The sequence below is a fragment of the Protopterus annectens genome, chromosome 1.part2, assembly GCF_019279795.1.
Source record: "Protopterus annectens isolate FY-2018-M chromosome 1.part2, PAN1.0, whole genome shotgun sequence".
In the NCBI taxonomy this organism is placed as follows: Eukaryota; Metazoa; Chordata; order Ceratodontiformes; family Protopteridae; genus Protopterus; species Protopterus annectens.
Genome location: NC_056727.1, coordinates 1,075,516,749 through 1,075,529,808, shown reverse-complemented (window position 1 = coordinate 1,075,529,808; position 13,060 = coordinate 1,075,516,749). Strand labels below are relative to the sequence as shown.

Here is a 13,060-nt window from a genome sequence, read left to right as displayed (position 1 = left end):
TCCACTATCTGGTTCCTAAAAGAATACCTGAGCATCCCAACTAGTATAAGTGGAACTACTTGGAAAATAAGGTAAAAAAAAAAAAAAAACTTGTGTGTGTCCAAGAGCTTGTAAATAGTTAGAAAATTAAATGCATGGGAAAGAAAATTTGTCTAAAAGGTACTTTTCTGGAACAGAAGTATGAGAGAGAGAGAGAGAGACAGAGTCAGAAACACGCACACGCACACACACACACACACACACACACACACATTAAGAAAAATAGTGTTAGTCTGTCGTTGTACACACTGAATATTTTCTTAGAACTAACCAGTTTAAAGTCTGTCTAAACCGGAAGCATTTTCTGTTTTCACAGTGAATCATATTTGGTTGCTGTTTGTTCCAGGTAGTTATCACTATTATCCAGCCTAGGGATACATGGTGTTTTACAGTCAAAACATGACAAAGTGTTAAATGCATTTAAAGTATGACATGTTAGCTAAATTTTCCTGTGAAAGAAAGAAAGAAAGGAAGGAGTGTGTGTGTGTGTGTGTGTGTGTGTGTGTGTGTGTGTGTGTATACCAAGAATCCGATAACTCATACCTAGACCTGCTGGAGACACTCACCATCCAGCCAAAAATCCTATTCTTGCAAGACTTCAGCTATCCTCTGTAGACTTTGAAACATACACTGCTTTTAACTTGCAGGAACCACATTTTCTGGGCTTTATTAACACAAATATCTTGACAGTGTACACTGCAACCACAGGTTCAAACATACTGGATCTAGTACTTACCAGTATGGGAGAGTGCTGCACCTGGCTATGACAATAAGAGGTAGTGTCAGCACAGTTAGCTGGAATTTTGTAAATAATTATATGTCATTTGTGAATATCAAACCGATTTAAACAAGATGCTTGTGTTAGAAATGCATTAGAACTGTATGTTGTGCGTGTATGAAAATGTGTATATGAAACTGATTTGTACAGATGTTTGTGTTGAAATGGTATTTGTAAAGTGCTTGCATTTGAAATGTATCCACAGTGTACCCTACTGGAGAGAACAGAAATATACATGCAATATTGTAACTGTTTAAATGTATATGTTTTACCAGAGGAAAGTGGAAGGTTAACCTCAGTCCAGCAAACTTTAAAATATATCTGAAATTAAATCACTTTATGGGCTAGGCCATAAAGATGCTATCTCACAGGTTTCAATGCAGCCAGAGACACAAAGTCTGTACCAAGAAGCTTTCTGTATTGTCTTTGGGGTGAACTAATTACTACTCTGGAAGCGTGGAGGTATGAAATTGTTTTATGACTTCCAGCACCTGCCACAGATCTGAGCAAAAGCCCTTGTGTGTGTATTTTTACAGGTAGGTGTTAAATCCTGCCAGCTTCCAGCAATAGGGGTTTGCATGGGAACTAGATGTCAGATGACCAGAAGTGATGTAATTCTGCAAACTATCTCAGAGGTAATATTTTAGATATTATTTTGAGAAGTCTCTTAGTGAGACTGAGCATTCTGTATTCTGTCTTGAGCCTGACAACAAGAAGGACTATTCACCACATCATCTACCTTGCTCTATTAAGTAAGTAGGGAATAGTATAATTCTCCTGGATTCAGTCAGGAATATAGTGAAGCTTTGCTTAAATATTGTTTTTCTTTATTTGTCTGAACCTGTCCTTCAATGTTATTTTAAATATTTCCTGTGATTTGAACTCTGATGTCACTGTGAATATATACTTTGTATTTTCTTGTTTTTTTTTATTATTTATTATTAAATATATTTAAACCTTTTATTGTGGCTGATCCTTCTAGAGATATTTAAGTTTTGAGAGTACTTGCATATTTATTTGGTGACACTGTGTGGGCCACCCCTAATAGCCTTGCTCTTGGTCAAACTACCATTTGTATTAATTTCATTGAGTATATGTGTCATGTCCTCACTGATGAAGTTGGATGATGAAGCTCTCTCCTTCAAAATAAAAATCAGTATAGAAAACCCAGCAAAACCTGTAACAGTTAGTAACTATATTAAAGCAAATTACATCCTATTAAGTGACAGTTTGTTGAAATTCAGTGCACCTCCAAACCCTGAGTTCATAGCAACCTATGCAGAACTGTTCATAGAAACCCTGTACAAACATGTAAATGGTGGCAGAGGTTGTTTTACCTTCCAGAATAATCTGAAAACAGACACAAGAAACAAATAACACTAGTGGAATCCTAACCATAACAGGTTAGATAACAAAAGGAAAACAATTCTTGGCCAAAATCAGAAAGAGCAACTCTCGTACTGGCAAGAGCTCACAAATTAAACTAAACAGGAAACTAAGAGTACTAATTAAATGCAACAAGGCCAATTACGAGGTCAAGATAGTCTCTCAGATTAAAAGCAACCTCAAGGCTTTCTACAGCTATGTCCGAAACCTTAAAGGTAACACAGCAGTGTGCTTAACTGGTGGTAAATATTACCACCTTCACTGAGCACAGTGGCATAACAAGTCTATTGGCTGACAAATTCATCTCTAACTTCACCTCTCACTTTCCCGTGGTTCTCCCCATGAAATCCCTGCTAGCATAACGCTCCCAAGGAAGCAGGTCAAGGTGGTACTTGTTAAGGCCAAAAGCACAGCCTCAGTGGACCCAGACAATATGCAGGTTTGTCTCTTAAATAGCTTGAGATGATCTATCAGGACCACTTGTCACTTTTCAACTATAGCCTCAAACAGGCTACATACCACATGAATGGAGGTCTGCAACAGTTATCCCTCTTCACAAGGGTGACATTAAACTAACCCTGAAAACTACAGACCTTTTAGTCTGACTAATCTAATATGCAAAGCCATGGGACAAATTGTCATGGAAATGATGAGCAAGGTGATTGGCAACCTACTGACACTTGGAGCCATCTCAGTTTGGTTTTGTCAAAGGAAGGTCATGCCTACTTAACATGGTAGACTTCTTTGAGAGGGTCACCAGGGCACTGTATGAGGGGAAAATGGTACATACTGCCTACCTAGACATGGCTAAGGTATTTGATGTAATACCCCACTGAGGTATTGTTGACAAACTCACCAAACTAGGCATAAATCCCTACATAACTCACTGGATTGCCAGCTGACTCACAGATAGGACCCAAGAAGTCAAGATTAGTGAGACAACCTCCATCAAGAGACCAGTCACCAGGGGAGTACCTCAGGCTTAGTGCTGGGCCTGCTCCTGTTTAGCATCTACTTCTCAGAGGTCAAGGCTAATGTCAAAGGCCTCTGGCTCACCAGGTTTGCTGATGACTGCAAATTGGGAGCCATCGTAGATTCTCCCTATGACACTAATGCCCTGCAAGCATGTCTGACACAGACAAATAACTGGTGCCAAATCCACAGATTAAAACTCAATGCCAAGAAATGCATTACAGTGCCTTTTGGGAAAAAAGTCCACCCAAGTTAATTACTTCAGTGATAAGACACCCCTAAGAGTTGACCCAGTTGTTAGGGGATCTGGGAACATATATAGACAGTAATTTGGTCTTTGACCAACATGTAGCCAAGATAGTAAGAAAATCATTCTGTATCGCCCAACTCCAGGTCCAAGGAAGTTATAGTACCACTTTACTCAGCCCTTATCAGACTTCTCATTGAGTTTATTGCCCCCTTTGGCATGTACCTGACCAGGCATATGCAACAGTTGGAATACCAGCAGAGGTTCTTCACCAAGAGAATCCAGGGTGTTAACACATTGTCCTGTACAGATGGTCTTAAATCCCTGTCTCTTTACTCGCTCACCTACATGTTACTTAGTGGTGATCTATGCCTGGCATATAAAGCATCCTCAGATCCAGCCCTTTTCACTGTTCTGAAGAAATTTTGCACTTATTAAAATGAAAGCGCTAAAATCAAACCTTTCTTTCAGCTTGAGTGTTTTCTCTGGAATTGTTTTTCTGCTGGAACTGTGGTTTGGAGCCTTACCCTATTCAAACATAACTTTGACCATTGGATGGAAAAAAGAACCTTCCCAGCCTGGTACCTATCTCTCTGATAGATACTGACAGTAAATATTCCGTAAGTAACATACTCCCCACTAAACCTTTAGAAACCTTCTAACTAACATACCTCTCCAAAAAGATGCCCATGTTACATGGGAATACAAGTGGGTTCAGTTGCATAGCTTATGTTATAAAGGCCCTGGTGGTCATTAGTCTAGTATATACCTATATACCTATATACATGTGAAACAATATATATACAGTATATATAGATGTATAGAGATCTATGTCATTTGGCTGAATCATAAATTACTGAACACAGTTGACTAAAACCTCATTTGACTTGATCACAATTGATATCAGACATTCTACATAACAAATATACCGTAAAATCATTTTGAATGCAGGAAGTTGTCACTAAACCCCCACTTCTGTATATTAACTACATGGTCACACAACTCTGGAGAAAAGAAAAAGCACAGCAGGCAGTGAATCAGTGCTGGTATACAAGCATAAATGTCAGTGATTTGAAGGAATAGCATGACAGTGGCTATTACCAGCCCACAAATACTCTTCCAGACTCACTTCCCTAAATTCCTGTGATCAGAAATAATAACATCACATGTTGTTGATAGACTTCTATAGCTTTCTAACCTTTGAGATTCAGTCAAGTGAGTTTTTAGTCAATTGTGTTTGTCCATTTGTGATTCAGTCAAATGACATAAACCCACATATATATATGTGTGTGTGTGTGTGTGTGTGTGTGTGTGTGTGTGTGCGTGCGTATATCTATATATATATATATATATATATATATATATATATATATATATATATATATATATATATATATATAAAACTGTCTTTTTATATATATGGGTCCCAGTAACTTTATCAAATAGATATTTTGGTAGACATCTTTTTAATTTACACAATTTGGTCGACTAAACATATGGTCGACAGCACACAAGACTGACAATCCCGAGGTTGGGGAATATACTGTTTTCCCCGTGGATTGTGCAGTCTCAGAGTTAGAATATATAATTAGTAGGGGGTGTGGGAGGACTTGCCCCCTGTAAAAAATGTTGCTTTCTGTATTTTTTTATAAGTTTTGCATGTGCTGAAATTAATTATCAGTGCATATGTAGTAGCACGTCAACGTGCATAATGCCGTTCACTTTGTTAAATGGCATTCATTCAGTTTAAGTAGATCTGTGTGTGTATATGTGTATATGTATGTATGTGGGGGTATATATATTTGCATGTATATCTCCATGTGTGATATGTATGTATATAAAACTGAGAAGCAAAAGAACCGAAGAAAGTATGAGTTAGGAAGGTGAGTTGGAAAAAGAGTCCCGGTTATCGATGGATATACTAAATTATCAGTACTACATTTAGCACAAGTATACTAAAACAGAAGTCACAACATATGAGAAATTATACAGGGACCTACATACATTGATATGTTACAATTTCATGGGCCATATTCAGACTAAAACAGAGACTATAAAACAACTTTCACATCAGGCATAGTACTGTACTCTCTATATAAGAAGGTTCTTCCATGTACTTTGACAGTCTAGTTCATATCATCATACTCCTGGTAGATTGTCCCCCTCCCAACAAAAAAAAATGATATCTAGTGATTTAGATTTATAACTATAGCTGTAGCACCACAGCAAAGGTTAAAACTTCTTACTCCGTTTGTGCTCCTTTTCTCTGAGTAATGTTGCCGCCCTACTACGTTTAATTACAGCCATGTGCATGCCTTTCATACAGTTGACAGGGAGCCGCCATCACATTACCTGTCAAGCCTACTTACTGCTGTTCAGAATTAGTTTAATTATAAATGTAGACAAGTAGGTTTAAAAAGCAATAGAATAAGCGTAGCTGCAGTTTTATTAGCATTTTATTAGGTGTATAACCTCATTAAAATCTGACACAAGATTTCGTTCCAGTAGTAATAGTACAGGAGGCTAGATGTTGAATTAGCTGAAAACTGCTGCATGATGATCATACTTGCATGCTTGACAAGAAGGCAAGCTGAGAAACTGCAGCAGTGTTGAACACTATTGCATTCTCACATTTTTAGGTTCTTGCAGTTCCTGGTCAACATTATTAAGTATGCTTCTTGAAAGTCAGAGTTGCTTCATTCTCCTATCAACTTTAGAACACCTCACTGTTTCCTGATAGCTAACTGAATGTTATAAGTTCCAGTCCAGCAGCTGTATATTTGGTTTGGTCTGTGTTTATCAGAACTTTACGTCCCAGTTATTGATTTGAAATATTGAACCATGGTATTGCTTATCTTTTTGCTGCTGGCACAGGCTGGCTTCAAAGATACCATAGCATATTTGAAAAAAAGGAAAGGACATTTCAATGGATTAATAATTATGTTAAAAAGATCACTAACCGTGCAAGTATGACAAATTTCTATTTATTTATTTGTGAATTTCATCTATTAGATGGGGATAGAATCAGCTTTTGTATCTCTGCAGAATTATTGTGAAGGATAATGTTATTGTAGAATTCCATGACACTTAAATAGATTTACCCTTCAGGGTGCAATGGTTTGCTTAAGATTACATGTTTATACTCTGTTATATAAACTACAGAAAGACTGCATTACATACCTCTCAACAGTCCAGATTTTTGCAGAATGCCCAGATTTTTGACTAATATTTTTGGTCCATTCCTCATAAAACTTGTGGTTTTCCGGATTTTTGTTGCAAGTCAGGGATGACTGAATTCACTAAATAATGACAGGCATTTGAGTTTCAGACTTCATATCCTTTAGAAAATGCATGGTATCACAAGACCTTTTATTCTAGCAACTTTCTGAGTTTATAAGAGCAATATTTAAAATCTGTCCCTGTTTTAGGGGCTTTGTCCCCTATTATTTTTGGCATTGTCCAGATTTTTTGTGGTAAGAGGTTGAGAGGTATGCTGTACTAATGTGTTAAAAACATTCCCTAAATACAACATTTCTGTGTCACCTTTTGTTTGGAGACATGTTTTTCTTTCCTGCCATAAGAAGACAGTGCACAGTCTAACATTTTGCACTGAGTTTTGAAAGGTGTTTTTCTGCCTTATAATGCTGAGAGGCTCAGAGATAGGATTTTAAGAGCATCCTCATGGGCATTACTGGGGGATGAACATTTTCAGCTAAAGGCAAGGTCTGCTATTTGAAGAATGCTGTGGATAATTTGTGGTTATATTAAAGTATCTTGCTATCATAGTTGCTGACTTTCTGGATTAATGCTCTGATTTCCATGAGTGTTGTATGTAAGCAGTAGTGCCTTACACTCACACACACTCATACATATGCACATCAAGGAAGATCCATTCTGTTTGGGGAAACACCTTGACCTGCCATTCATGTTTAAGTAGCACCAATTAGTTATAAACTAATGTAGTATTTTAGGCTTACATCTTCTGAACAGCTGAAGATACAGAATGGATCAATGTTTTGTTTACACAGTAGATCACTAGCAAAATAATTGTTAGGCAAATAAACAGAATTTGATATACCAGCTTGGTATACCACGCACATACCAAACAAATGTAATAGAAAAAAATCATTTTTTGATATTTTGAAGTGACTGATTTCTTGATTCAATTAAAAACATAATCTTTTTGTTTTTACTTTTGATGCTGACATTGCAGAGAAATATTGGTATTGTTCTACCATTTTTTCTAGGCTGTACCACTTTAAAACAAAATCAGTTTCAGGTAGATGGAAGCTGTTGTGCTTTTCCTGCCTTGATTTATTGCAAATAGACAGAAATTCGCACAAGCTGCATTCTGGGTGTGCTGGTTTAGTGGGGAGAAATGTGTAAAGGCAGATCTGATGGAGTAGCAACATGGAAATTGTAAAGGTAGCCTTGAAGTGAAGGCATTTGACAGAGCTTAGTTATTCAAAAATACTAACCTGCTCCCCACTATGCAGGAGTCTGCTAGTACTGAGTTTCCAGGTGTAGCCCTGGAAAAGTGAGCTGTGGTAACAACTGCTGTAATTGTAAAACACCGGTGCATATGTTATTGATATCTGTTTTTGAAGCATACAGTACATTATAAATATTGAAATTGTATCAAACTGAGAAAATATGACACTAGTTTAAAAATAAATGAATTACAGACTAGATGGCACTGAATGACATATTTTACAGAGCACATATTCTATCTATTCTTGATGATTTGTTACTTCCTGAATAAAAATAATGTTTTGAAGTAATATCTCACGCTCTGTCTTTTAATTACTGTTATCCTTGTGTCCAAATTTTCAAATCTATAACACTTTAAAATTCTTTAATTTGGTAGATAAGGCATTATATAGTATTTGTAAAATAAACCGGTTTATTAAAAATTATGTTGTATGTTACAGTTTACATTAATTTCTGCTCCTGTTGTATAAAGTATTACAGTGTTAAAGTTAAATGAAAATGATTTGGTGCTTATTGAAAAAAATTGGAATAATTTGTAGAAAACAAAAATGCATGTAGTGTGTTTGTGTGGGTTTAGAATAAATGACAATTGGTTATTAAATATATCAGTTTTACAGTGCCAACTTTATATTATTTGAAACATAATTTATATGAAGTAAAACTGGTTTTATATTTTAACTGAGAATTTTATCATGCATGACATAATATAGTAGTCATCTATTTTCGAATGTTGTATATTCTTATTTAAGTATCATACAGCTTGCCTCTACTTTTGAATTTTCTGTATTCTTATTAAACTATCATACAACTTGCCTTCCTCACCTTAAATGATAATTTATTTGTTTTTTGTTTTATTTTGTTTAATTTTATAGATAGTTTCACTTGCTTCACTAATATGACAAATACTTATAGTCAGTACTAGGTACTGAATGTGTTTCATTCATCAGAAAGGAAAATGCTTGTACAAGACTGTTATCTGTTCCAAACTCCTCAGACTGGATTATAACAATAGGTAAAATAGTTTTTCATCTTCCTGTTCTTCAGTCTTCGGAACTAAGGTTCTATATACAATAATGATTTTACTTTTTGTTGGGGGGATAATATAGAAGTCATATCGAGCAGTGAATTCTTTTTACAAGAAAATTTTAGAATTCAGTTTATATTCTACTAATTTTAGTTGTAAATAGGGTGAGATAAATTTATAAACTATACTGGATACCAGATACTGTAAAATAAATTCTAACAGTACCGGATTAAAATTAGAAGGGGTGGAAAACTCAAATTGTTCATGTTTTATAACTGTGCAAAAAAAACTTGAGAGGTATATATATAATGAAGTACTGCTATATTCTTCCCATGGACGTCATGTCACTTAGCCAATATATTTGTACTTTGCTGTGCTCCTGAGACTTGCCATTATTAATTCTTTACACCCAATGGTGGCTTGCTACTTATGTATTTATGTCCCCTCCCCTAGAGTTTTATTGCTGGCAGCCTTGTCGCTGAGATATCAGCACATTCTCCTGTCATTTACCGTATTCTGCACATACAGCCTTACAAATGAAGTCACAGTTTTGTTTGCAAGATAAGTGTAATTTCCATAGTAAGAGATCATAACACACAAAGCACAGCACTTTTATTTTGTTAAAGAAGCAGCATGGGGCGAGACAGCGTCTGGGATACAAAGATAAATCTAGTGTGCAGATGTCCACAGTAATAATTGTGAAGGCATAAAATAGAGGATAATAATTAATTCCAAGTCATTTATTTTGTATGTTTGCGAGAGTATTAAGAAAATAAGAAACCTGACTTGCATATGGTAATAAAAAGTGGTATTAGGCAGCATGTTGTTGCAGAGTAAAGTAGCAATGCACAATGTTTAGAATTTCTCATCATTTTTATACCCCCTTTATATTTTGCTTTAATATCTTCTAAAGTTGCATTATTTAAGTAAATGATTCTTTTCCTTGTGGCATGACAAGCTTGCTAGCAGTATAATTGGACTACAGTGATCTGGCATGTACCAGAGCCTTGTCAGTTACTGTAGTTAAAAGCATATCTAAAATAAAGAATACAGGTATGTAAATACCTACTGTCTTAATGCTGTTCATGGCTACATCTAAAATAAATATATGTATATATATATATATATATATATATATATATATATATATATATATATATATATGTATACATACACACATATGTATATGCATGTGTGTGTGTGTGGATATATATATATATATATATATATATATAAAATTATATATAAGTATGTATAAAATATAGATTGATAAATATAGATATATAGAGAAATATAAATTTTTGTATGTGTGTGAGTAAAGACATATACTTTAAACCCTTAGGTCCTCATGGTTTCATGTCAGAAAAACAACTCTTAAATAGGAGTTGGAGTATATACCAGAAATGTACATATACATTTGTTTTTGTTGTGTGGTAGAAGTGGTCTGAGTTTGAGAGAACCACCAAATTTAGTGGAAATGTCAAAAAAAAAAAAAAAAAAAGCAAGTGTAATTTTTTCTTCATACTGTGTGTTGCTAATCAGTAATTGCAGATTTAATTTTCTCATATGTTGAATGCTTTTGGTGAATTGTACTATCTGTTTAGAGAATCCTTTTGAAAATTAATCAGAGGTTTTTGTTCATTTCATCTGATGCGAAAAAAAAAGTGAAAAAGAATCAAGCATCTGTCCTACCTTGCTATTTGTGTAATATGTCTGTCCTATCTTTTTTGTGTAGGGCTGACAGGGCATGCCGAAGTAGTGCGAGTAATCTATGACCCAGAGAAGATTAGTTACCAGCAGCTTCTCAAGGTCTTCTGGGAGTCTCACAATCCAGCGCAAGGTAAAGTAATCAGCACTTGGTTTTCTCATTAAGTCTTCATTGAGGATTCCTAATTAATGCTGGAGGTGGGAGAGAAAAGACCCCCACACCAAAGAAAAGACTCTGGTAAATAATTTGCCCTTGGCAACCATCCATTATGAAGGAACTAAATTAGGAGTCTTCTGGGAGAAAAACAGCTGCAAAACTGGCACCCTAAGTGTAGCATTAATATCAATATTTGGGTACAGGTGATATTGTGATGTGTCAGTAAACAGATTTGTAATGAAATGAACAAGATTTAAACAGTCATTGTGGTTCTGTACTCAAAAGCACTGCCACACACACATACACACACACACACACACACACACACACACACACACACACACACACACACAAGGTCAGTCTGCTTGATGATGCACTTAGAAGGCATATCCTGCTGAAACCTAACTGCATAGAAGTAGCAGCAAGCTAGTAAGCATTGAACAGGGCCCATCATCTGCTACTGCTTCACTATTCCTCCCCTCAATAGTAATTAGTGAGCTACTGATTGGCAAATATTCTATGCTGATCTCATATAATTATCAAAACAGCACACTTGCTGTCATCATGTGCCAGTTTGTGATGTATCTGAGCAATTCTCTTCTTAATCTTGACCAGGTCATGATTTTGTATATTTTGATCACCTTGTGCGGCAGGAGCACACTTATAATACTTTGAAAGATAAGTGTGTATTTTGTCTGTGAGAAAACTGTGGAATTATGTCATAGAGTCTGCCAACTGTGTTACTTAATACAAAATCATCACGTTTACAGATTCCATGAATCTCATTTGCCTCCAGCTGTCCGTTATGAACCCTCAAAAGCATTTTTTTTGTTTTGTTTGTTTTCTTAGGAAATGGGAGAAGAGCTGATAACCACAGTAATCAGGATTACCTGGATATGATAGGGTTTCAGCAGTTATCTCACAGGCCTTTCCTGACTCTGGTAGACTAGTACAGCACTGATGAGATAGGAACTGCACCAGGAAGCTCATCTTTGCAGATTACAGATTTACCATTTCACTTTGCTTTACTTTTTTCCCTCAAACCCACAAAGTGCAAATTAAGAACTTCTGCACGATCTTCTCTTTCCTGTGACTTTAAATCTGACACACTGCAGAAAGAATTTGCTGCAGTAGCGAGTATATCAGAAAGCCCCCATACACCAAGTGCTGTTGTGTGTGTTTTGTGTGTGTGTGTGTGTGTGAGTATGAGTATGGGGGAGGGGTTTGCTTTGCTGCACTGAGAAAAATCATTTGAAGCAGAGGTAGGATGAGGGGAATGCCGCAAAGTGAAATCTGTTTTACAATCCAATCATATCTTCATAACCTAATAGCCTATTTTTTTTTGGGGGGGGGTTATCTACTGGGAAAAGATGCACAGTCTGTTTTAATGAGATTTTATTTAATGAGAAGATTAGAAGACCCTATGTGTATTGTGCCCCTGCATTTTTGTTTGCATTTTAAGAATTATCACTGGAGGTGTTCCATACATGTTAAATTTCTGTGCCCCCTTATTGAAGCAGATCTTACCCATTAGGCTGTGCTGGACAGTGGTACCATGAAAACAGTGTTGCCGTGCTGATTATGTCTGTTAATTTTATTTTTTCATGGTGGAGGTATTGCTTTTCAACACGTAAGCAGAAATGTGGATTTTTTTAAATGATTCTTTAGCGTGTTTAATTCATTCTTTGGTAACTGGTTAAGGTCCAGTACAAATAGGTGCATCTTCTGGAGCTTATCATGGAGTTCTTCTGTGATTTGGTCTTACTCAGTCTGTGGCTGTAAAATCTAGGATTGCTGTAGCAGGTGCTGGTCTCATTTACATCTTACTATTTTAGTTCTGTAAAGCCATGTGAAAATGATGTACCTTTTTTGCTTATATTTTAGCACACTGCACTTTTTCCTTCTGTGTTCTTGGGATCATGTTCCCACATGCTGAAGACTCATGCTCTTTTCTGTCCTAATTCACATTTAATACTGAGCCCTTCCAGCAACTGAACTATGGTTTGATTTGCCTTGGATATGAGCCAGTGTTTGGGTCCTATATATATATATATATATATATATATATATATATATATATATATATATATATATCTTTTCCAAGCCATAACGTTTGTTTTATGACATCTGCCTTCACCATAACATTCCTGCTTTTCTCAGCATTTCTCTTGCCTGCAGATGTGAATATATGGGTGATGCTACACTTGTTTCCAAGCCACCTCCCTATAGCATAAGGTGTCTCTGCTGTATTTATTAGAT

At 36.0% G+C, this 13,060-nt stretch overlaps 1 protein-coding gene across 2 annotated transcripts in view; it reads left to right on the top strand.

Annotated features, from left to right (window-relative positions):
- MSRA (methionine sulfoxide reductase A) overlaps positions 1 to 13,060 on the top strand; it is a 1,315,681-nt gene that overhangs the window by 603,934 nt on the left and 698,687 nt on the right. For both annotated transcript variants that reach the window (XM_044059981.1, XM_044059982.1), the window contains one exon: positions 10,673 to 10,777. In XM_044059981.1, the coding sequence (XP_043915916.1) occupies positions 10,673 to 10,777 (105 nt within the window). The remainder of the gene's footprint in view (positions 1 to 10,672; positions 10,778 to 13,060) is intronic.